General features: G+C 41.2%; 1 protein-coding gene across 4 annotated transcripts; it reads right to left on the reverse strand.

Moving 5' to 3' along the window:
• Window positions 1–2,224: 2,224 nt before the first annotated feature.
• Window positions 2,225–24,729, reverse strand: RXYLT1 (ribitol xylosyltransferase 1). 4 transcript variants are annotated; one of them, XM_084877607.1, is made up of 6 exons: window positions 24,417–24,723; window positions 23,365–23,520; window positions 16,088–16,190; window positions 11,366–11,680; window positions 7,711–7,881; window positions 2,225–2,654 (listed from the first exon to the last, which is right to left on the reverse strand). In XM_084877607.1, exons 1-6 carry the CDS (start codon window positions 24,583–24,585, stop codon window positions 2,237–2,239), a joined length of 1,332 nt encoding a protein of 443 aa, XP_084733733.1. In that variant the 5' UTR covers window positions 24,586–24,723; the 3' UTR covers window positions 2,225–2,236. The 4 variants fall into 4 exon arrangements, with proteins under 4 accessions (XP_084733733.1, XP_084733732.1, XP_084733734.1 ...); XM_084877606.1 differs by lacking the exon at window positions 11,366–11,680 and having other exon boundaries at window positions 24,417–24,729; XM_084877608.1 differs by lacking the exon at window positions 16,088–16,190.
• Window positions 24,730–25,096: the final 367 nt, after the last annotated feature.

The following is a 25,096-nucleotide window of genomic DNA, read 5'->3' on the forward strand; positions in this document are numbered from 1 at the left end:
AGAAGATAATGAATGCAGTGTTAGTTATATAGATTAACATGCATGATCTTGACATTCTGAAGGCTTTGCTGCCAACAAATATATCAATGCAGAAAGCAGGCTTTGAAAGCATTATGGGCAACAGCAAGTGCCAGGTAAAGAGAAAGATGATCCAGTCTTGCTGGTGAAATATAGTACAGAGACTTTTGACCTACTCACAGGAGAACTGTGTTCTAACCTTGGACCTGGCAGCTCCTGTTCATGGAAGACAAACGGGGGACTCAGGGATGAAGCATTCGATTGTAGTGTTGGGTAGACGCTATTGGTTTAGAAGTCAGCTCAAGTAACCAGGAGCAAAAAGGGTAAAAGAAAGGAGATAATTCTGAAGATACACGAAGGGAAAATAAAAAAAGCATCTCTAAGTTCACAGGTGTTGGAGCTGAAAACCCAGAGGAACCATCCCAACAGCTCTGGGCAGATTCTCTACTTAAGCTTGTCCTTAGCATCTTTGCTTCTCTCACAGCCCAACTACACCTTATATAATAGCTCCTTTTATTGCATACTTTCAGTTTCTGCTCCTGCAGCTGACTCACAGGTTCCCACGGGTATTTTCTAGTTTACAAAGGCCTTGAACTAGCTATCTGCCTCAGTTATTACTTTTTAAAAAAAATATATATTTTATTGATTTTTTACAGAGAGGAAGGGAAATAGCTAGAAACATTGATGAAAGAGAAACATTGACCAGCTGCCTCTTGCACACCCTCTACTGGGGATGTGCCCGCAACCAGTGTACATACCCTTGACCGGAATTGAACCTGGGACCTTTCAGTCCGCAGACTGATGCTCTACCACTGAGCCAAACCGGTTTCGGCCAGTTATTACTTTTTGATACTAATGTTCAGGGTCATCTGGTAGCCTACTGACAGGGTAGCCTGAATAAAGCGTCCATGGCTGTCACCTGAAGTGGGTCAGAAAAAAGGAGAGACACATACACAGTATAAAGTGGTTCTCTACCTGTGGTGTGCTTAGCAGGGACGGTTCCTTCAGAACTGAACAGGGTTATGGCAGCCACAACAATTCTTCAATATGATGTTAGGGTAAGGCCTTTCATACCCAGACTGCCAGACCTTCTGGTGATGTGGAGTCCCCTGTGTGAGCTCTGGGTCCATGAAAGTCTGGGGGAACTTACACCTATGGAATATCTATGGCCATTCACATAATGAGGAGACAAAAAAACAAAACAAAATTTAAAAAAAGCCTTATTAGCAATGATGTTAATGCCCTGGTTTCACAGAAATTAAGCCACAGGATTTCTGGAAAAATAAAAAGCCAGGCAAAGTAACAGACTGAGCCCATGCTCCCCTGCATCCTCTCAGGAGCCCAAGGACCTGAAGATAAAGACCACTCATCAGCCTCAGTCAAAGCCACTGCTCTGCAAGGGCGTCAGGCAGCCTCTGCATGAAGCGCTCTTCTGAGCTGGCCAGTCTTTCTCCGGCCTTCAATGGCATCTTCCGTAGAGTCCAGGCACTGATTTTTTGGTTCTGATGTCCCCAGTCCATGTTTTGTATGGATTATGACCAATTTCTGCATCCAGGCACCACCTCCACATGATCCAACAATACGTGAGTCATCTAGAAGTCTAACTCCACAAGATCTGCCCACAGACATTTCCAACACGACATACGATTACTCCCAAATATGTAGAAGAGCATGCGATGTTTAAATTTAACCCCAACTATTATAGTAAGGAATAAAAAAGGAATCAGAAACTACTGTTTATTTAGAGTTCACTGCATATATTGGGTCCTTCATATATTATTTCATTTCATATTTACAACTTACTCTACAAGGTACCATTATCTCCATTTTACATCAAAAGAAACCAAGTCACAGAGCAGTTAGGTGGCTTCCTCGAGGTCCCCTGATAGGTGCAGAGGCAAGGTTTTAACTCAGGTTGTCTGACTCCAAAGCCCAGTGTTTCCACTTCACAATGCTGCTCCCCTAGAGTGGGTTTAATGGGTGAGAAGAGTTAATAAATACTGAGTCATTCATCTTTATAAAAGCGAGCTGAAGAACATTTCAGCTTCATTTTCAGGAGTGGCCCAGCAAGGGAGCACTTGATCAAGCGTGACAGACATAATCTAGGGTCTACAAGGGCACCTTGAAGAACATTTATAAACAAAGTCACACACACACACACTCACAATGTCAGAAATCATTTAAAAATCAGATCTTGGCTCAAAAAGATAATTAATAGTTAACCTTTATTGTTCATTAAAAATGAACTTTCTAAAATATTAGTAAATTTCGTTTTTAGCTCTGTTTTGAAGTGTTGATACCAGTGAAGTAACATTTTTCTTCTTTGAATTTTTTCTTGTAAAGTCATAATTTTCTCTTTTTCTAGAACAGCAGGAAGTTCCTTCCAGTTCTTAATAAAGATAAAGGGAGCGCCCATGGACTTGAGTAACTGCAGAGGAGCATTCTGGGAAACAGATGTATTTCCACAGCTGCCAGCTGTCATGACATCTTCCACCACAGGAACGGAGCCATAGGAGCAAGCCTCATATATCCTATAACATTCTGTGTTTACCCCTACTGGGCACAGAGTGAGGTCGCTCTGAAGCAAAGCTTCTTGATAATTCTTAAGGCTTTCATTTGTTTCCTGAGGCTGCCACCTGGAAAATCAGAAAAACAGCGGTAGTTTTCACTTTACTAAGCATATCTTTTGTGGGGGTTGGGGGGAAAGGTTTTACTTAAAAAAAAGTTTTTATTGATTTTAATAGAGAGAGGAAGGGAGAAGGATAGAGAAATAGAAACAACGATGAGAGAAAAACATCAATAGGCTGCCCCCTGCATACCCCTACTGGGGATCGAGCCTGAAACCAGGGCATGTGCCCTGTTCTAGAACAGAACCAGTGACCTCTAGATTCACTGATCCACACCAACTGGGTGATTTGACCTTTTAATGTCAGTTATAGGCAATGGCAAACTATTATAGAGATGACAGGCAGAACAGATAAAGAAAATCTTACCCAATATATTCCTTGAAAATATTTAAGAATTTGAAATGTTTACAGCTACACATTTTTAAAATCCAGTGGTCATCATAAAATTTCTGAATGGATGTTAATTCAGCCAATATTTTCTGCCAAGGTCGTCTCTCTCACCCTCCTAATTCCTGCCCCTTGGAGCTTATCATCTAGATCTAGTGATAGAGACAGATAGCAACCATGCAAAGTCAGTAAACTACTTAGAAAGTGTTAAATGCTGTGAGGAAAAATGAAGCAGAGTGAGGGAGAAATTTCTGAGGGGGCAGTGATGCAATTTTAAATAGGTAATCAGGGGCATGTCTCATTACAGGGGCACCTGAGCATGGAGCTGGAAGTGAAAGAACAAAACATGCAAATATCTGGGGGAACAGAGTGCAAAGAAAGTGTAAAGGCCATGAGATAGTGTGTGTGTATGTCCAATGAACCCAAGGAAGCCTGAAGCAGAGTGGCTATGGGGGAAGGATGAGGTCAGAGAATCCTATCTTACAGGTATGGATCAGAGGGGTGACTGACCTGACCTGTGCTGTGTCAGAATTAATCTGGCTGTTGTATTAAAAACAGACTATCCAGAGGCAAGGGTAGAAGCTGAGAGGCCAGTTCAAAAGCTAGATGTTCTCTCCTGACTGTTCCTATGTTCTCAGTAAAATGAGCAATGTCGTCATAAGGTAGTTTGGTTTGGAAGAGAGAACAAGTTAAGAAACGTCCTCTCGGAGAGTGGAAGAATACAGAGACAAGGGAAATGGATGATTGTTGGACACTTGAGGGTCAAGGGCATATATTAAAAGTGAGATTGATTGGCAGCTTCCTCTAAGTGTTTGGTTGCATGGATATAGGTTTGGTGCAGAACAATCATAGTCAATATCTAACCATGATTGACTATGACATTTAAGTGGGGTAAAGAAGCAAGTAAAGGTATGAGGTGAGCAAAGGACAACGAAAAGGGAGTAGGAATCATGGGTTGTAAGTCCCAGCTAAAGTGCAGGAGATTATTACAGAGAATGAGCTGGCCTGACAGGAAATGGTGGTTATGGAGAGAGATGCTGGAACCTGAGATCATGGAGAAGCAGCAGTATGTGCAGAATAAGTTCTAGGAAAAGACCTTGATAGTGAACAGCTGAGGTCACGTGGAGACCAGATCATGGAAGAGAGGAGGTAAAAGAACTGTAAGACCAAGGTGATGGAAGGACCATCCATGTAGATGTGGGAGTCACCAAAAGTGAGACTGGAGTAACGTCAGAGAGAGTGTGGCAGGAACTAAACTCTTCAAAGAATTAAGGAGATAAACCCGAAGGTTTATTATATGACTTCCAAGAGTTAACATAATGGATGGTTTTGTCTGCTGGCGTGAGATTCAAAATTGGAGGTTTTAAGAAGGGAAAGGGGAGAAGGGTCTGGAAGCAGCAATGGGAAGCAAGGACGACACCGTCTTGACCTCCTGGCCCAATGGTATGAGAATTACAAGAATAATTTTATTCCCACCAAAAACTTTAGCCATTTTACACTGCCCTCACTCATTCCATTCCAGGCACACAGTCCCTTGTTCTCAACCATGGTAAGCATGGCTCCTCCTTAGGCCCTCACATTTGCCCTCCCTCGGCCTGAACTACTCTTTTACCAAATAGACACGAGGCTCATCCTGTACCTTCTTCATGGCTGAGCTTAAATGTAACCTTCTAGCTAGTGCTTTCTTTCTTTGGCCACTCTACACCAGTAAATTCCCCACTCCTGATCAGTCATTCTCTATATATCGCTTCTCTGCTCAACTTTTTTTTTTTTTTTTTAAACATGGCATTTCTCATCTATAATATATTTTACTGACTTGTGCCCTCCAAAAAGCATCTAAGTCCTAAGAGGGCACCTGTGACTATTTTGTTCGTGGCTAAAACAGCTTTTGGCACATAGCAGTTGCTTAATAAATGCTTGTTGACTGAATGGATATATTATGGTTATACAAATAATGGGATTAGGAGTTATGCTTTCTAGAAGAGAGTATCTGCTACAATGAATGCATTTCTAGCTTTAGAAGGACATTCATTCTCTACTGACTGCTTCACACACGCAAAACTCCATTTGATCTTTTACAAACAAAACGAGTAATTCCAGGGGATCCAAGATGGCTGCGCCCAGGTGAACACCTAGCCGCAGCCGCACACAACAATTTCAATAAAATACAACTAAAATATAAAACGGACATTGCCCAGAACTACAGGAAGGTTGACTGACTGGAAATTCTACAGCGAGAAGCAAGGAGAAAACCAGAAGGAGGCGCGGAGGAGCTGGAAAAGCCCAAGGTACAGAGACGCAGCGCGCGGAGAGGACGGAGCCAGAGAGGAGGGGGAGACGGAGTGCCTGGCGGGCGTTCCCTAGCGGAAAGGAGATAAAACTCCGACTGTGCTGGGCCCCCGACTGCTCTGAACCCCAGTTCTAGACCAGACCCCGGGGACTCAAGCTCAGCCATAGGGAGCCGGCTGTAAGGCGGAACCCCGGGGAGCGGCGAAAGGAGGTCCCGGAGGCTCGCACACTGCGCGCAGAGAAGGGACGGTCGGCTGTGCAGTGGGATTGCCCTGACGGGAAGGAGACTGGGGCTCCAGACTGCTCTGTACGCCACCTCCAACTCCACTTCCAACTGAACTGAACCCCAATACCGGGCTCATTGTGGGAGAACATAGACTGTTTGGCAGCAGGCGAAAATCGAGGGCACCTTTCTCTCAGAGGCGCCAGCAGCGAGCACTGAAGGACCCGCATAGGGCGGGGCTGACGGAAGCCAAAGCTGCAGGCTCCACCCTGAAACCCCGTCCCATCTGTAACTGTGAAATGCAACAACGAAATAGATCACAAACGAAAGAAATGGAGGACAAAAAGCGTCTGGATATAGAGTTCAAATCTACGCTTATAAGGTTTTTCAAGAATTTCCTAGAAAAGATGGATAAGACCTATGAGGATATGAAAAGAGATCAACTAGAATTAATAAGGAGTCATCAAGAAATGATAAGGGATCAACAAGAAATAAAGAATACATTGTCTGAAATAAAAAATATTATACAGAGTCCTAAAAACAGAAGGGAAGATCGCAAGAATCAAGTCAAAGATTTGGAACATAAAGAGCCAGAAGACACTCCTCCACAGAAGCTAGAAGGCAAGAGAATCCAAAAAGTTGAAGATAATGTAAGAAACCTCTGGGACAACTTCAAGCGAACCAACATCAGAATTATGGGGGTCCCAGAAGATGAGAGAGAGCAAGATATCGAAAACATACTGAAAGAAATAGTGACAGAAAACTTCCCCCACCTGGTGAAAGAATTAGACTTACAAGTCCAGGAAGCGCACAGAACTCCAAACAAAAGGAATCCAAAGAGGACCACACCAAGACACATCATAATTAAATTTCCAAGAGCAAAAGACAAAGAGAGAATATTAAAAGAAGCAAGAGCAAAGAAGGTAGTTACCTATAAAGGAGCACCTATACGATTGTCAGCTGACTTCTCAACAGAAACCATGCAGGCCAGAAGGGAATGGCAAGAAATACTCAAGGTGATGAATAGTAAGAACCTACAGCCAAAGATAATCTATCCAGCAAAGCTATCACTCAGAATCGAAGGTCAGATAAAGAGCTTCACTAATAAAAAAAAGCTAAAGGAGTTCATCAACACCAAACCAGAATTATATGAATTGCTGAAGGGGGTTCTTTCAGAAGAGAAAGTAAACAAAGATAAAAATTATGAACAACAAATACGTAACTATCAACAAGTGAATCTAAAAACCAAGGAAATTAAAAAAAAAAAATCTGATGAACAATAGTAACTGTTGAATATAATAGAATCAGAGGTATGGAAGGGGAGTGAACTGACGATTCTTGGGGAAAAGAGGAGAGGGGGGCATGCACCTATGGATGAGGACAATGGGGAGTGGGGAAAGGGCAGAGGGTGGGGTGGGAACCTGGTGGAGGAGAGCAATGGTGGGGGGGAAAAAAGGAACATTTGTAATAATATGAACAATAAAAACTTATTAAAAAAATAATAAAAAAAATAAATAAAATAAAAATATCGGGGAAAAAAAAAAGAGTAATTCCAAAATTTCTTCTTTCACTCCATGAACATCTGTTTCATAATTACCAGGTAAAACAATGAAAGAAAGTCAACCCTATTAAATCAATGTGTGCATCCATCCATCCACTGCCCCTTTATCCTGGCCTACTCTATGCAGGGCCCTGTGTTAGATCTGGGGATCTGAAGAACAGTAAGTAGGCTCTGTCCTTGGGTGCTGTCAGGTTCCTGAGGCGGGAGGAGTGCTCCAGGCCCATAATGGAACACTGAGCTGGTCTGCAGAACTCCTCAGGGATGACCTGAGGCCTTATGGCACATTCCCTAAACAATTTGTGTCAAGTCTGCCTAACAAATATGACTGAGGAAACCCAAACAACTGTTATTGCATATGACAGCTACTAGTGTTCTTCTTCAAGGTGAACTATAGCTATAGGAGATTCGCCCTGATACTCCCTGTTTTAAATGTGTACAACCCAAGTTCTTCACAGCTTCAATTACCAATCTATCTCCATGGGGAAGACAAATAGAAGTGGAGTTAACCCTGTATCTTTGTGTCTCTTTGGAAACCTATGCTGCCACATAAAGCAAATCTCAGACAGGAGAACAACATGAATGAATCAAGTAAACACAGAACTTACTGTTCTCTTACTGAGACCCAACAGAGCTTATCAATTCCACCTTGTTTCAAAATGCTCATGAGTGCTTGTCTGGATGAATTTGCATAAATAGTTCCTAGGAAATTACATAAGTAGGGCCTTTCATTATATAGCATTGACCAACTTGCCTCCACCACAGGGAAATTCCTGTACCTATAAAAACAAGTACACGTGAGTTAACAATATATGACAACAGAATTGGCACAATTCCCATAACCCAACATCTTAGCATGATGATATAGAAAGAAGAGATTTAGAATGCCTTTCTGAACCCACATTGTTATTTTCCATGCTTACTTTTGAAAAGTCCTTAAATCTACTGACTTAAAAAAAAAAAAGATTTTCACAATGACACTTTTACAAAATTGCAATAGAGACTGTGGGTCAAAGGGCTTTGTTTTTTATATTCTTCAACTTCTTTTTCTTAAAGAATATATATATATATATATATATATATATATATATATATATATATATATATTATTGATTTTTTACAAAGAAGAAGGGAGAGAGATAGAGAGCTAGAAACGTCGATGAGAGAGAAACCCCGACCAGCTGCCTCTTGCACACCCCCTACCGGGGATGTGCCCGCAACCAATGTACATGCCCCTGACCATAATCGAACCTGGGACCTTTCAGTCCGCAGACCGACGCTCTACTACTGAGCCAAACTGGTTTTGGCAATATATTCTTCAACTTCTATTACACATCTATAGCTGTAAGGCAGGTTGAATTCAAGACCTTATAATTATAAATAATCTTTCATATTCATAATGATCATGATTTAACGAGTGCTTTAGCCAGGTGATAGAATACATATTGCTAGAGCAAAGAGCTCCCATTTCAAAAGCTAGAGCAAAGAGCTCCCATTTCAAAAGCAAAAGTAGATTAAAAACAAAACAAAACAAAACAAAAAACACACAAAAAAAACTTGTGCGCCATACAGGAGAGACCTAATGCAACTGGCCTATTTTATGGGCATTTGGAAGTAACAGAAATCAAACTGTGTGCCTGAAATACAACCTTCACGTAAGAGCAAAGCTTTATATAACAGTCTACAACAGGTTTCCCAACCTCAGCATTTCTGCCATTCGGGGCCAGACACTTACTTGTCGCGGAAGCTGTCTTCTACATTATAGGGTACATCCCTGGCTTCTCTCTGTTCACCAGATGTCAGTATCACCTCTCTTCCCTCTCTTGTAACAACCAAAAAGGTTTCCAGACATTGCCAAATGTCTCCTGGGGTAGGGGGTAGCGGGTAAAACTGCCTCTGGTTGAGAATCACTGATTTAAAACAGAACTACTGGCCTAGTTCAATATTATCAGAATTACAGAGATTCCATCCCATTCTGTATTAATAAGTTAGGTAGCACTACTGTGAAAAAGTATTATATTTTTTTGGCTTCAAAACATTTTATAAATATAGGCTCTACTCAAGGGATATATTTTTCAGATCTATCCCTTGGCTATCCTATATAATAAAGAGGTAATATGCAAATTGACTATCACTCCAAAACACAAGATCGCTGCCCCCAGGTAGTCAAAGATGGCCACCCCCATGTGGACACAAGATGGCCACCACAAGATGGCCAGTGGGGGAGGGCAGTTGTGGGCAATCAGGCCTGCAGGGGAGGGCATTTGGGGGGGGGGGGCAGGCCTGCAGAGGAGGGTAGTTGGGGGTGACCAGGCCTGCATCGGAGGACAGTTGGGGGTGACCAGGCTGACAGGGGAGGGCAGTTAGGGGCAACCAGGCTGGCAAGGGAGGGCGGTTAAGGGATGGCAAGGGAGGGCAGTAAGGGGTCACCAGGCAAGCAGGGGAGGACAGTTAAGGGTGATCAGGCTGGCAGGGGAGCGGTTAGGTGTCAATCAGGCTGGCAGGGGAGTGGTTAGGGGGTGATCAGGCTGGCAGGCAGAAGTGGTTAGGGGCAATCAGGAAGGCAGGCAGGTGAAGGATTGGGAGCCAGCAGTCCTGGATTGTGAGAGGGATGTCAGACTGCCCATTTAGTCCGACATCACTCGAGGGGTCCCCTATTGGAGAGGGTGCAGGCTGGGCTGAGGGACACATCCTATCCCTGTGCACGAATTTTGTACACCGGGCCTCTAGTACCGTATTTTTCGGACCATAAGACGCACTTTTTTCCCCCCAGAAGTGGGGGGGAAAAGTCCCTGCGTCTTATGGTCCAAATATTAGCCTACACATATACTGTAAAAAAAAAGTTTTTTTACTTGCCCGGCTCTGTGTGGTCTCTGTGTGCTTGCCCGGCTCTAAAATGGTTCTAAATGCTGCTGTTTACTTTACAGGGTTGATTACATGTGTTTATGACTGTGATGTTGGGTTTTAATACACATAAAATATTTTAGGACACTATTTGTTTCAGAATCTTTTTTTCTTCATTTCCCTTCTCTAAAAACTGGTGCGTCTTATGGTCCGGTGCGTCTTATGGTCCGAAAAATACAGTACTTAATATAACCTTTTTGTCTGATCCTACACCAAATCTACTGAATCAGAATACTATAGTGGTAGGCTAGGGATTCTGCCTTATTAATGTGCTGCTCTGGAAATATTCATATAGCCAACTAGGCAGCAGTCTAAGGCCACATCTTGTACAATAAATATTTGATTCAGACATCATGTTAGTGAACTTTTTCATAATTCACCCATTCAGCAATGATTTACTAAGTGCCTACTTTGTGCAGGCACTATTTTAGGTTCTGTAGATAAAGTAATAAAAAAAAAAAAAAAAAAAAAAGAGAGAGAGAGGGAGAGAAAGAGGGAGAGAAAATCCCTGTCATGGAGAAGTTTATGTACAGAAGCAACTCATCTTAAAGCAAACTTAACTTTTAATTAAAAACAAAACCCTCTATTAACATAAAGATAAAAAGTGTTTTCACGTGTTTTGTTTTGTTTTTAGTTGATTTCAGAGAGAGGAAGAGAGAGGGAGAGAGGGATAGAAACAATGATGAGAGAGAATAACTGATTGACTGCTTCCTGCACGCCCCCTACTGGGGATCAACCCAACAACCTGCCCATGTGTCCTGACCAGGAATCGAACTGTGACCTTCTGGCTCAGGTTGGACAAGTTTTCCATGTTAAAGAGTTTATATATGACATAGTGAGAAACCTTAGTTATTAATTAATTCTTTTTAATAGAAACATGTGCAAATTCAACCAATCTCAGTGGCAGATCTGAGCATATTATAATGCTTCCAAGCCCAAAGGTACAGTGTGCTCCTGATTTAATATTGCCTTTAAAGAAAAGTAGTGCTGTGTTGTTTTTTAACTAGTAATTATAGAGATTCTACAATAATGGCTTTAAGAGGGTCTGCTTGTCTGCCACCCTCTGCTAACCTTTCTTTAAGGAACTGTTGAAAACTTAAAAATTCATCCCATGCCTTGTGATTTTGAAACGCAAAAATGTAATTCATCTGCCTCCCTCATAAAAGGTGAAAATACTCTAAAAACATCATTATCGTTGTTGAAGCAGGAGATCAAACCATATTTTTTCCCATGGAAAACTTGTATCTGGCCTCAATGATCTTAAAAGAACTACATTTATTGCAAATCTAAAACACAATCGCCTTGGTTCTGAAATTCAGGTCTTAAAGCCTAGAAACATGCCTAATATTCTGTACTTACGTTGCTACTCCTAAAGGCCACTGGAAAACATCCATGTCATTAACCCAGGGGCTGTCATATATGAGGAAAAGCAGCTCCACAAAGCCTCCATTCCTTTTGAGGAACTGGTTGATCCAGTCATTGTTACAATGTTCATTTCCAAGCAAAACAACAGCAACATGATGGAGTTTTTGAGTTTGTACTAAATTTTGTACATAAAGTAACCACTGGGTGGCAAAAAAGACCTTTGCTTTTTCTCTTCCATTTAAAATGAGTACCACATTATTCACATCAACGGAGAAGTACCCCGGAACTACAGCTGGACCAGTGATGAAGCTATAACAACAAAACAAGACACAAAGGAAAAAGAGAACAACCAGAAATTTTAAATCATTTTATATAAAATCTACAAGTTGAATGTTGCACTCACTGTGATGGGTACTGAGCTTGCTCAAGCCTTCTTACAGTAGCAATATCTGGAAATTCTAAAAAAAATAGGATCAGACATATTTTATTCTATCATGATCTTTGGAAATAAATTCAACTTTTTTTTATAAGTGACAGATGCTTATTGAAAATATTAGAATTGAATATTGATAATGAGTTAACATCTGGCTTTTGTCTTATCAAATGAATAGAAATTTCTATATATATTATAATAATGTCTGCACATGGAAATTACAGGATTTGGAAGGGAGTCTTTTGGGGATAAGCAAAGTCCATGATGAGCAGAAATAAGATTCCACCTTAAAAATTAAAACTAAAGTTGCCTGAAGATTTCAAACCATAAATCAACATGTGATGGATATGAGTAGAGACAGGCAAAGTTCCTTCAAGAGACAGAATAGATTCCAGGCTAGCTTGCAACCTACTTGAAAATATTAATATAAAGAATATATTAATAAGGTATTTGTGGGGAGGTACATGATGGAGAAACAGTAGACAGTAATGGAAGCACAGAAAAAGTAGAACTGAAAGGGAGATGTTGCAGAATCTATTTAAATATTTTTTAAAAACAAGACTTCTATAGTGATTATTATGTGCCAGAGACCATACATCTTTTTTTTTTAATTATATATTTTTTATTGATTTCAGAGAGGATAGGAGGAGAGAGAGACAGAAACGACCAGAGAGAATCATTGATCAGCTGCCTCTTGCACGCCCCCTACTGGGGATTGAGCCCACAACCCAGGCATGTGCCCTTGATTGGAGTCAAACCTGGGACAGTCCACAGGCTGATGCTCTATCTACTGAGCCAAACCGGCTGGGGCAACTATACATCTTTTAATGCATTTAATGTTCAACGCAATCTAGTGAAGTAGAAATTACTATTTGCCTTATTTTAAACTTAAAGAAATCCAGGCACAGAGAGAAGAAACCTGCCCAATGTCAGATAGCTAATAATAAGTAAACTGGAATTTGAGCTGAGATATTTTGGCTGCAAAGTCTATGTACTTACTACAACTCAATCACACGGCTCCACTGCCCAGAGGTGAGAGCTCCATGAGGCTGACTCAGAAGTTCAGTGTGCCTCAAACGTATTTATGTATTCATATGTTGAGACAGACTATGTTACTTACTCATTGGTGAATAATGAGTCACTTATTTCCTTCTGAAACACACAGTTTGGAAGTGACACCACTGTAATTAGTCTAGCTATTAGTTATGAGAAAGGAGCAAAGGGAAGGCCAAATATTATAGGGATGTCATTTTGGCAGCTTCGTCATGAGGCTACAACTTTACACTTCCCAGGGGTCCAGCAAAGGGAAGAATTGATACATGCCCAGTAATGCTCGGGGACTACCAGAGATGCTTACACCTGGGAACAGAGGTCATTGGCCAGAGTGGGTGTGGCCACTGCAAGCAGGATAAGATCTGGGGTGCTTAATTCCCTGAAGGAAGTTCTCTCTCTTGGTTCCTTTGTGCTCTTGATTGATGCTTCCTCCACTCGCCCACATGGCCCATGGCTTTGTGGAGCCTCACATACAATGGACTAATGAACTGTATGTAGCCTGATGCTGAAGTGGACCCGGCTGCAACATGGAATGGGAACTCTGGCCACTGGCTTTGCTTTTAGCTCCACTGAAACCCCAGCTGCACATCTTCTATGACGGAACAAAGGAAAATGGGTCTTTGGAAACCCAGTAATGCAATTCCACGCAAATAAAAATCACTCATCTTCCTGTGCGAGTCTCAGAAAATTCTTTTTCTTGAGATATCGTAAGGACTCCACCTCCAGCATCCAGTGGGGAAGGCGGTACCCCAATTCCCCAATAACAGAAGTACTGCCCGTTGTTAAATCCCATATCTCGATTTCATATTTAATTGGGTATCAACTGTAGCTTGCCTATATGGAAAGAATGTGCTGGTCACATCAATACAAGCATGTGGACTGGCAGTTCTAGTCCATTCTGAGTTGCCTGGTATCCTGGACTACATTTTTGGGGCCTATGAAGTGGTAAGAACCGGCATTCATGAGCCTGATCAACCCTGGAACACTAATGATATCCTTTGTACTTCTGCCTCGGAATTGTTGTGAAGCTAAAAGTAAATGACATAAACTCTTTGTAAATGAAAAGATTTATTTAAACAAACTATATTACAGATATTTACAAGTAACCTGATAGTAGTTAGAAACGCTTTCCATTTATTTCTTCAAGGTGACCCATTACTTCAGATGCATGTTTGGTCAAATAAGGATGAAAGTGTTGAAACATTTAATATATAACCCCTGCAGCTTAACTCAACTCAAAACTTGCAATTTCATAAAAGTTTATGAATTTAGCAAAATAAACCAGACCAAAAAACTTAAAAACCATATGATTTCACTCATATGTGGGATATAAACTGAAAGCTACAAATGAACAAACAAGAAAAACAAACAAAAACTCAGACACAGACAACATATGGTGGTAACAGAGGGAAGGGTGTACGTAGTAAAGAATAATGGGGGTCAAATGTATGGTGACAGAAGATGATTTGACTCTGGATGGTGGGCACACTATGCAATATACAGATCATGTATTATAGAAATGTGTATTTGAAAGCTACATAATCTTATTAGCCAACATCACATCAATAAATTTAATAAAAAAGAAAAAAAAATTATTAATTCTGGATAAATTAGGTATACTACTTTTAATGAGCCTAAAATTTGAATAACTTGTTTTTAAAAATCTGCCACAGTAGTGAACTTCTTTGAATACATGGTTTTCTTTTCTTTTTTTAAAATATATTTTATTGATTTTTTACAGAGAAGAAGAGAGAGGGATAGAGAGTTAGAAACATCAATGAGAGAGAGTCATCGATCAGCTGCCTCTTGCACACCCCCTACTGTGGATGGGCCCGCAACCAAGGTACATGCCCTTGACCGGAATTGAACCTGGGACCCTTCAGTCCGCAGGCCGACGCTCTATCCACTGAGCCAAACCGGTTTCGGCGGATACATGGTTTTTTTAAATCCTAAGAGAAAATAGCATTGCTATTTGATCATAATATAAAATGTCAGGTAAAAATTTCAGAAGGGTAGATTTTCTTTTGGGAATTAATGCTGTTTGCTCAAATCCTTTGCTATCATTATAGTAACAGTATATAATAACTTTTCTAAGAATTTTTTTAAGACTTTTTCTGAAAATTCTGTATATTATGGGCAGAACTATTACACTAATACTGATAACACATTTACTTTTTAAAATAACAAATATTTGATTTACATGCATAATATAATACTAATTTACTTTCAAACACCCAAATTCAGCTATTGTAAATTTAGGACTATATATATATAATAAACTCTTAAATGGGATTAGATCAATAAAAGCCAGAAGATGAAAAGAAAAACAATCATTACCAATGATGATATGAAAAACCTGTTTACATCCCTAGCTGGTTTGGCTCAGTGGATAGAGTATTGGCCTTTGGACTGAAAGGTCCTAGGTTCAATTCCAGTCAAAGGTATGTGTCTGGGTTGCAGGCTTGATCCCCAGGAGGAGGAGTGCAGGAGGCAGCCAAAAAATGATTCTCTCTCATCACTGATGTTTCTACCTCTATGCAATATACAGATCGTGTATTATAGATCTTCCTTCCTCTCTGCAATCAATAAAAATATATTAAAAAACAAAAACCTATTTACTTTTCAAGAATGATTACTTTGAAAAGATTCATGCAATTAAACTGCTTTCCAAGTGTATATAAAATAAAAAAGAATGCACTGAAAATTCAATTAGAAATGAGATTTTTCCTCTTGATTTTTCTAAGAAATGGAATCCTAATAGAAAACAGAATCTTTGGTTAAAAATTTTCTCCTAATAATATCATTTTTACAGGAAATAAGCATTTTAAAATAATAATTATTTTTTATTGCAATAAAAAGCAATTATCTAATAGAAAATAGCATTCTTTCATATGATAAAATTATCAAAATTTTTCTAAATTAAATCTTGTCTATTAAAAATCTTTACAAAACATGCAGTTAAAATTAAAAGTTTTATAAAAATAAAAGCTCGAAAATGTCTTAACAATACATTGATTTTATTGAAAGTAAAAACATTTTTAGTATTTTCAGTGAAGTTCATAGGTCGATGGTCAACCACTGAGCCACACTGGTTGGGTGAGATTTCTCTATTCTTAACAAGTTGAAATGGAAATATTTTCTATAATATAGTTTCCTCTTATTTTTCTTCTAGTATTTACATAAAACATAATATGGCAAACAAGCAAAGGTTAATTTTGTAAAATTAATACCTGTAATGTGTTCTTCCTACAATTGAATTTCCTTCTCTCCATTGAGCGGTCACATCAGTAGGATTAAGTATGCCTTCAAAAATATGCTCCCAGAGATACAAACCTAGTAATTACATAAACAAAACCATTTACTGTCTGATCTACTCTGGTATGTGGAATACGAATAAGTTCTGCTCTTCTATATTATTTGATTAGGAAAATAGATTTTTGGTAATAGGTCATAGCAGCTATAGGAAACTAGAGATTATGTAGTTATATATTACTAGAGGCCTGGTGCATGAAATTCAGGCACTGGATTGGGTGGGGGTATCCCTCAGTCCAGCCTGCACCCTCTCTAATCTGGGACCCCTCGGACATCCCTCTCACAATTTGGGACTACTGGCTCCCGACCGCTCACCTGCCTGACTGCCTGATTGCCCCTAACTGCTTCTGCCTGCCAGTATGTTCACCCCCTAACCACCTCCCTGCCAGCCTGATTGATGCCTAACTGCTCTCCTACCAGCTCAATTGCCTCTAACTACCCTCCCCTGCCAGCCCAGTCTTCCCCAACTGCCCTCCCCTGCTGTCATGGTTGCCCCCAACTTCCCTCCCCTGCTGGCCTGGTCGCTCCCAACTGCCCTCCCCTGTAGGCCTGGTCCCCGCCTCCCTAACTGCCCTCCCCTGCTGGCCCAGTCACCCTTATTGCCCTCCCCTGCAAGCCTAGGCACCCCCAGCTGCCCTCCCCTGCTGGTCTGGTCGCCCCCAATTGCCCTACCCTGCTGGCCTGATTGCCCACAACTGCCCTTCCCTGCCAGTCATCTTGTGGTGACCATCTTGTGACCACATGGTCAATTTGCATATTACATCTTTATTATATAGGATGAGTACCTGTAAATGGAGTATAATGTAACACATATTTAAAATTCTGGAAGAGGCTTTGGAATTAGGTAATGGAAAGAAGCTAAAAGAATTTTGAGGAGTATGATTTTAAAAAAACCTAGATTAAATTGCCTTGAACAAATGGTAGGCAGAAATATGGATGTTACTGACTCTGCTAGCGAGAACTCAGAAAAAGTTGGGAGCATTGTAGGAAAAAACCTATCATCTTAGGGGATACCTAAATCATAAGCAGACTGTTGGTAGAAATATGTACATTGAAAGTGCTGTTGGTGGGGTTCAGGAAATGAGTAACATGTTATTAAAATATAGAAAAGTAGACAACCATTTGTTATATAATCATACTCCCCATAACAACATTTCTGTCAATGATGGACTGCATATTGGATGGTGGTCCCATCTATTAGGTCTAGTAATAATTAATGTCGTTTTCTAATACTTTTTTAAATAGAATTTATTTAAACAATACAACAAAATTTAATCAACAATATAGTTGCCGTTGTTTTCTACTACTTGTGCCCAACGCTCAGGAAGCATTTTAATCCCTCTGTTGTAAAATTCTTGTGATTTTGATGCAAAAAATTTGGTCAATGCATTTTTGAGGCATTCTTCATTATTAAATTTTTTTCCAAGAAGAAAGTTTTGCAAAGAACGAAACAAATGGTAATCGGAAGGGGCAATATCAGGAGAATATGCAGGTTGAGGGAGAACTTCCCATTCCAACTGGCGCAGTTTTTCAGCAGTGATTCTTGCAGTATGCGGTCGTGCGTTATCGTGGTGAAGAATTACGCCCTTCCGATTAATCAGCGCGGGTTCTTTTTCTCTTAAAGCTTGGGCTAACCTTTCCAATTGGGCACTATACACTGCACTTGTAATGGTTTGGTTAGATGGTAAAAGTTCATAATGAAGAATTCCTTTAAAATTCCACCAAACACACATCACTTTTTTCGCATGCAAGTCAGGTTTTGGCGTGGGCTGCGGAGCCTCATTTTTGTCCAACGATTGAGGCCGCCTTTTCAAATTAACATACAGCACCCATTCTTCATCTCCGGTAACAATTTGCTCTAAAAACGGCAAACGGTTTTGACGAGAGAGGAACGAACTGCAAATTGTGACTCTTTGATTACGGTTGTTGTCGGTCAACTCATGAGGAACCCATTTTCCAAACTTTTGAACTTTGCCAAGTGCACGCAATTGATTGGAAATTGTTTTTTGTGAACAATTTAAAGTTGTCGCAAGCTCTTGTTGGGTAATTTGAGGATTTTGCACCAAAAGAGCTTGAAGAGCTTCTTGATCAAAATTGGACACACGGCCTCGACCACTCTTGTCATCTAACGAAAAATTTCCCTCGCGAAATTTCTCAAACCAACGCTGGCATTTTCTGGCGCTAACTGCATCTTGACCAAGAGCACTACAGATGTTTTTTGCAGCCTCACTTGCTTTTCTTCCTAATTGGAACTCGTAAAGCATGCAGTGCCGAATATGCTCTTCATCCGCCATCTTCTTAGCCCTAGTTTTGCAACAAAAAACAAACCAAACACAAACTTTTTCAAGCAAAACTTGTTAATTGCACTTCACACGTTCTGTAGATACCACATGTTTGAAGGTTATGTCAATACAAGTCAACGCCAAGCAAGATTTTAAACGAATGTTTAAAAACGACATTAATTATTACTAGACCCGATATATTATATATACACTGAGTGGTCAGATTATTAAGATCTCTGAATGCATAATAATCTGGCCACTCAGTGTGTGTGTGTGTGTGTGTGTGTGTGTGTGTGTGTGCGCGCGTGTGTGTAGAGCATGAATTCGTGCATGGGTGGGGTCCGGCCAGCCTGGCCAGGGGGAGGGGACATGGGTGATTGGCTGGCCTGCCTACTGGTCGCACTCCTGGTCAAGGGAACAATTTGCATATTAGCCTTTTATTATATAGGATATACACTGAATGGCCAGATTATTATATGTTCAGAGATGAGAATAATCTGGCCACTCAGTGTATATACTATGTGTACCGGTTAATAATGTGGATTTTGTAATCAAAGAAAAAACGATAATTTCAAGAGAAACATCAGAAGTGTTTTATTCAAAGTAATGTCCATTGCCAACTACACATTTCCCCATCTTTCAGGTAATTTGTGGATATGGCTCCAATGGAACTTTTCTTGTTTTGAGGCAAACCATTCATAGACCCAATTTTTCACTTCTTCATATGTTTTGAAGTGCTGCTCAGAAAGTGCGTGTGCCATTGATCAGAACAAGTGGTAATCTGAAGGAGCAAGGTCTGGTGAATACAGTGGGTGGGTTAATATTTGCCAAGCAAGATCTTTTAACATGTTTTTAACTGATTTTGAAGTGTGTGATGGTGCGTCAACATGAAGCAAAGTTACTTTGCTGTGTCTTCTGGAACTTTCTGGTCATTTCACGATCAAAGCATGGTTCAAATTGATTACTTGTTGTCGGTAGTGATCAGTATTAATGGTTTCTTTAGAAGCTCGTAATACACCACACCTTCCTGATTCCACCAAACGCAGAGCATTGTCTTCTTCCAAAGCGATTTGGTCTTGCAGTCGATGTTGATGGTTGACCTGGATCAACCCATGATTTTCTGCATTTGAGATTCTCAAAATAAATCCACTTTTCATCGCCAGTCACAATTCAATGCAAAAAAACCCACCTTTTTTTTGTACTGTTGAAGCAACATTTTACTGATGATTTTTCGGTTTTCCATTTGTCTTTTGTCAGTTGATGTGGCACCCATTTTCCTGCCTTTAAAATCTTTCCCATTGCCTGTAAACTATTGGAAATTGTTTGCTGAACAAAGTTTAATTTTCTGCAAGTTGTTTTTGAGTTTGACACGCATCTTCATCCAATAATTTGTAACTGTTGGTCTTCAAACTTTTTGTTGACCTGGATGTTCTTTGTCTTTCACTTAGAAATCATCACTTTAAAAAAATATATATATATTTTATTGATTTTTTACAGAGAGGAAGAGAGAGGGATAGAGAGTTAGAAACATCGATGAGAGAGAATCATCAATCAGCTGCCTCTTGCACACCTCCTACTGGAGATGTGCCTGCAACCAAGGCACATGCCCTTGACCGGAATCAAACCCAAGATCTTTCAGTCTGCAGGCCGACACTCTATCCTCTGAGCCAAACCATACCTGGCAGAAATCATCACTTTTAAAGCATTTAAACCAGCATTCATAAGTATCTTGAGATGGAGCATGTTCACCATAAGCTCCTCAAAGCACTCAGCAGCACTTTTCTTCAAAATAAAGTAATGAATTATAACTTCCTGCAAATACTTTTTTGGCACGAAATTCTACATTTTTAAATGTAAAATATCTATGATATTAACACAAATTTGACATTTGAAGTTTTGAAACTTGCTATCAATACAACATAACAGCATACATATCAAGTCGCACACATATTAACATACGTGTGACTCCATCTATTGAAAAAAATCCACATTATTAACCAGTACACCTAGTAAAAGCCTAAGTGACAGAAAGACTGAACAACTGGTTCACTATGACGTGCACTGACCACCAGGGGGCAGATACTCAACAGAGGAACTTCCCCTTGATACTCAGTGTGCTCCCACAGCCAACTTCCTGGGGTTGGCCAATCTTCTGTGGCCCTTCTTCCTGACTGGCTGGCCCCAATTGGCACAGATTGGGACTGGGCTAGACAGCCCTGATACCAGCCAGGCCGAGGGACCCCACCCATGCACGAATTCATGTACCAGGCCTCTTGTAAGATTATAATGGAGCTAAAAAATTCCTATGCCTGCTGAAACCGGTTTGGCTCAGTGGATAGAGTGTCAGCTTGCGGATTGAAAGGTCCCAGGTTCGATTCCAGTCAAGGGCATGTACCTTGGTTGCAGGCACATCCCCAGTAGAGGGTGTGCAGGAGGCAGCTGATCGATGCTTCTCTCTCATCCATGTTTCTAACTATCTATCCCTCTCTCTCCCTCTCTGTAAAAAATCAATCAATATATTTAAAAAAAAATTCCTATGCCTAGCAATGTCATCAAGTCACAGTACAATGCATTACTCGTGAATTTGTGGTGATGCTGGTGTAAACAAACTTACTGTGCTGCTAGTCATAGAAAAGTATAGCACATCTATTTACAGTAGTAGGATATACCATCTAGGTTTGGGTAAGTATACTCTATGATGTTTACACACGGATGAAATAACTTAATGGCATTTCTCAGAATGTATCTCTTTGTCAAGTGGCACATTACATATAGCAAGCAGCAGGAAGCTTAGCTGAGTTGTGTCCTGCAGTTATGTGGAAAGCAGAACTTGTAAACAATAAATGTGGATATTTAGCTGAAGAGATTTCTAAGCAAAATGTTGATGCTGTGGCCCAGTTTCTTCTTATTGATTATAATAAAACATGAGAAAGAGAGATTGAGGGAAAAACTGTTAAGTAAAAATGAACCAGGACTGGATGATTTAGGAAATTCTCAACTTACGCAGATTGCAAAAGAGGTGAAAATTTAGGAGATTCACTGTCAGGAAAGCATGCTTTTGAGAGAAGGCCAAGGATATGACTTGGTATCTTTAGGCTAGAGCCTCAGAATATAAAAGATCATCCTATTTAGTCATGCAGAGAGCTCTTTGAAGATATTGTATGCATACTTTATGAATCTCCTTCAGTAATCTTAGCAGAAGCCAGAAATGGAGATGGGGCTGTCCAGGAGGGCTGTGGAGAAGCTCTTCTCTAACGCAGCAAGTCCTCATGACATACACAGGAGACCCACAAGGTTCTGGAAAATGTTATATCAGCAGAAACACTGGCAGCTTAGACTAAAAGAGACTCAGAGAAGTTGAAATGAAAGGAGGCGGCTGGACTTCCAAATTCCTTCTTCAAGAAACAGACTGTAAAACTACTGATCTGAAAACACTTGCTAACCTTCATGAAAAAGGAAGAATGACTTCAAAGCCAGAGCTGAAGGGCCAGAAGCAAAGCTTGAGCCACAGATTATTCCCAGGCCTTGAAACTAATGGAGTTTTCTTGGTTGAATTTCAATATTGTTTGGACCAGTGACTCAATATTACTACCATTTTCTCCCTTTTTAAATGGGAATGTCTATCACTGATATGCTATTACTATGCCTGGGGAATAGGTTAATGAAAGTAAAATTTGATAAAACACATCTGCTACTTTGTGCTTATTAGATGCAAAATGAAAAGTCTGGAAATATAAAAACTTGTTAAGATGTAGATTTAACTAAAAGTTAGAATGAGAAAATGGTAATTTAAAAGAAAAAATTAATAGTAGAGATTTTATAAAGAAAAAAATTGTTAGAACTTGATGATTGGAGGGCTGGTTCTTGGTATCTGAAATTTAAAGATCAGTAGTAATCTTGCATGTATATTTACATGCAAGTGTGAATAAATTTATGAAACAACATGGGGCAGGCTCTGTCCCCCGTTTACTTTCCTCTCATCTGGCACTCTCTATCCATTTACCTTACTGTACATATAATTCCAACTCATGTTTACAGGCCAAATAAAGCCCCTTTTAAATCACCAAATTCTTTCTGACGCTTCTAAGAATTGAGGGTTCCATTCTCTAATTGAGCATAATATATAACTTGGAATGCTAGGCTCTCCTGGTACTCAGAGGAAAATGCTTTTGTGGGCAATCAAGGTTAATCAGCTGCACACTATATCCCTGTCTTGGACACTGACAATGAATGTTGGCCTATGAAAGGCTCTGAGAAATAAAAAAAGAACCTGGTTTAACTTTGTTTAGTTCAATGTTTCCCAAACTTGTTTGGCCATCAAGGGCAGTAGCCACAACTTGTAAGTATCAATAAACATAGAATCATACCAAAACCGGTTTGGCTCAGTGGATAGAGCGTCGGTCTGCGGACTGGAAGGTCCCAGGTTTGATTTCGGGGTCCCAGGTTTGATTTCGGTCAAGGACATGTACATTGGTTGTGGGCACATCCCTGGTAGGGGGTGTGCAAGAGGCAGCTGATTGATGTTTCTCTCTCATTGATGTTTCTAGCTCTCCATCCCTCTCCCTTCCTCTCTGTGGAAAATCAATAAAAAAATATATTAAAAAAAGTAAACATAGAATCATAAAATTCAGTTGAAACAGGCACTTAACTAAAATAATGTTTACATGACCCATTCTTTGTATCTACAAATCAACCTGTGCTCAACTAAAGACCAACAATAGAATGAGTGTATTTACACAGATATTGCCTATCAGGAGAAATAAAATATTGGGGGGAAAAACCTGAAAAAATGCATCATACCTTGAACAAATGAAAAAATAAACTATAAATGCATTAAAATGAATTAAATTTAATATTAATAAGGTACATTTTCTGATGCTTTTTACATATCTTGGTTGTACACATTAACTTACCAATGGCAGCTTTGCCCCAGATTTGTACTTGGAAGTCTGTTTTCTCTTTCATGGATTTATTTAATATTTGGAGACTAGTTTTAAATCTGTGTTGTTGCTCATTTTTTTCATCTTCTTCCCAAGGATTCCATTCTTCACTTCCCAAAGTAGATGGTTCTGTGTTTTAAAAACAGTAGCAGTGTTTATATTAGTAAGGCAGAGCTGGAGTTGTAGCTAAATTCAAGCCATTCAAATTAGATGTTAGCGAGTTCTAATTTCATCCTAACTTCAGCTTTTCAAGGAGGCGAACTAAATTTGAACTGGTTAAACATACACATTACAAAAAGGAATTAGAATCTAATTTCTATCAATCCTTTATGATGAAAGATCTTAGAGATAAAATTGAACCCCAACACACAAAATTATCACTCCCAAACAAAAACCTTCTAAAGTAAGTGGGCACTATGTATCAAGTTACAAGTTATAACTCTTGCAACTCTTGATTGTCTATACGTAGCCTATCCATAAAAATTTGACTTCGAATAAAGTGTCCAACACTTTTACATACTCTTGTGCAAAATTCCGAGAAAAAAAAAAAAAAAAGAGGCGAGATGAATGTCTGTCTGATCCTGGTATAGGTCACCCTACAGGCCAGGGACCAGGATTTGGAGGGAAAGCGCCCTGGCCTTCCGGAATCGCCGCCCTGGCCTTCGGGAAGGCTCCCGGTTTCAACGTGGAAATAGATGCATTGAGCCCAGCGGCATTCCCGGCAACACTGTGACCGCGTCTTGGACATTTAAGACAAGTTTTAAAGGTGAGCGGGCCTGTGGGCTTTGAGGGTGGCGATGGGGAGCAGCATGTGGGATTCCGGCGGGACTGAGGTCTTGGTGCACCCCCTCCCCCCCCCATCCCGCGCCCGGGGCCGGCGAAGCAGGAGCAAAAGCGCAGGCGGGGCCCCGGGCTAGACCCGGAGCGGGACCGGCCTTGGGGCGTGGCTCCGCCCGGCCCCCTCCGCCCCGGGACCCCGCGTCCGGGCGCGCGGCCGGGACTGAGGCCGCCGCTCCGGGTCCTACCTCGGCCGCGCCCCTCCCGCGCCGGGGCCGCCCCCTTCCGGAGGCCCCGCGAAGACGCGGCCGGTGCCCGGCGGCGGCGCCCGAAAAAGACGTGGTAGGCGGCGTACAGGGAGAAGAGGCAGTACAGGGCGATGAGAAACGAGCACAGCCGCTTCCGCGTCAGCCGCATCCCACTCAGGCTTCCTGCCAGGCCACCGCCGTCCGGATCGGGCCGGGGAGATGCCGCCACTCCGGGCCGCGCGGCCCGAGGGGCACCCGGTGCAGGACCAGGCCCAGAGCCGCTGGCACCTGCGGCGGCAGCCCCGACGCCCCGCCCACAGCCCCGCCCATACCATACCCCGCCCACTGCCCCGCCCAGGACCCGCCACAGCCTCGCCCACAGCCCATCCCTCCCTCCCATCCCTCCCTCCCGCCTGAGTCCGAGCCGGGCCCAAGCCCCGCCCTCATCCCCGCCCCCGCGTCTCCCAAGCCCCGCCCATAGCTTCCCGCCCCGCCCTCTTACAGGCCCCGCCCCTTCTGGGCCCTGAGACCTGCCAACTCTGATTCCTGATTGGGCTTTGGAAAATCGCCCATTCCTCCACGTGACTTCTGCGGTGCATCCACTGTGCCTTATAAACCTGCTCATCTTCCCCTGGGCATGAAGACAGCACCCACTGTGGTCCTTGGAGGCCATGAGAAGG

The sequence above is a fragment of the Pipistrellus hanaki genome (assembly GCF_964339955.1).
Source record: "Pipistrellus hanaki genome assembly, chromosome: 3".
Classification (NCBI taxonomy): Eukaryota; Metazoa; Chordata; class Mammalia; order Chiroptera; family Vespertilionidae; genus Pipistrellus; species Pipistrellus hanaki.

What these genes read in the sequence shown, in the direction of transcription:
- RXYLT1 (XM_084877607.1), bottom strand. Translation starts at nt 24,585, where the DNA reads ATGCGGCTGACGCGGAAGCGGCTGTGCTCGTTTCTCATCGCCCTGTAC. An exon ending in GCGGGAGGGGCGCGGCCGAG is followed by an intron (nt 23,521 to 24,416) that starts GTAGGACCCGGA and finishes TTTAAAACACAG; the next exon opens with AACCATCTACTTTGGGAAGT. An exon ending in TGGGTCTCAGTAAGAGAACA is followed by an intron (nt 2,655 to 7,710) that starts GTAAGTTCTGTG and finishes CTGATTTTCCAG; the next exon opens with GTGGCAGCCTCAGGAAACAA.